The 658-nt window shown below is 21.6% G+C and overlaps 1 protein-coding gene across 1 annotated transcript in view; it reads left to right on the top strand.

Annotated features, from left to right (window-relative positions):
- Nucleotides 1-658, top strand: part of LOC108686478 — an 11,496-nt gene that overhangs the window by 3,412 nt on the left and 7,426 nt on the right. Inside the window, exon 4 of the mRNA XM_018191813.1 lies at nucleotides 3-223. Coding sequence (XP_018047302.1) covers nucleotides 3-223 — 221 coding nt within the window. The remainder of the gene's footprint in view (nucleotides 1-2; nucleotides 224-658) is intronic.

Below are 658 nucleotides of genomic sequence, written 5' to 3' on the forward strand. Positions count from 1 at the left end.
AGAACTCGCCTATATACAATATGGTTGGGAAGTAGGAGAGCTAGAACCACTACCACATTTATTACGAATGTTGAAGAAATATGAACAGATAGTTAAAGAACGACAAATAGCTATACTTCTAGCTATTGCTGTAACTTATTTTTCTCTGCATAACGATATACTAAATGCAGCAGAATATTTTTTAAAAGCACTTGATGTGGATTCATCGAGCAACAAATTCAAGGTATTTATATATAAAGATCGAAATGTAGTATATAATATTTCATAATCTGTTGTTATTTTATATTTAAATTATCTTAACATATTTTTATTTGTGTCTCATAACTTTTATTTTTTTATGATAAAAATATGACTGAAGAAAAATATTGAATGGTATAATGTTAAATTTATTTTTGTAAAGATTTATTCTTTTGTAAGACTCTCTTTTGTACTGCACTTAGAAAATATAATTGCATATTTTTGTTTTTTAAATCTTATTTTATAACATATTTGCTTTTTTGTTCAAAGTCTTATAAATTTTCTATGTCTAAAATTATTAAAATTAAAAAAATTATTATATATTTTCTAATATATTTTAACACAAAATGTAAAGTATTTACATTTTGTTTTATAAATTATTCAATTTTTTATTAATATTTACTTATGGACAAAAAATCAA

This window comes from Atta colombica, unplaced genomic scaffold (assembly GCF_001594045.1).
Source record: "Atta colombica isolate Treedump-2 unplaced genomic scaffold, Acol1.0 scaffold185, whole genome shotgun sequence".
Lineage (NCBI taxonomy): Eukaryota > Metazoa > Arthropoda > Insecta > Hymenoptera > Formicidae > Atta > Atta colombica.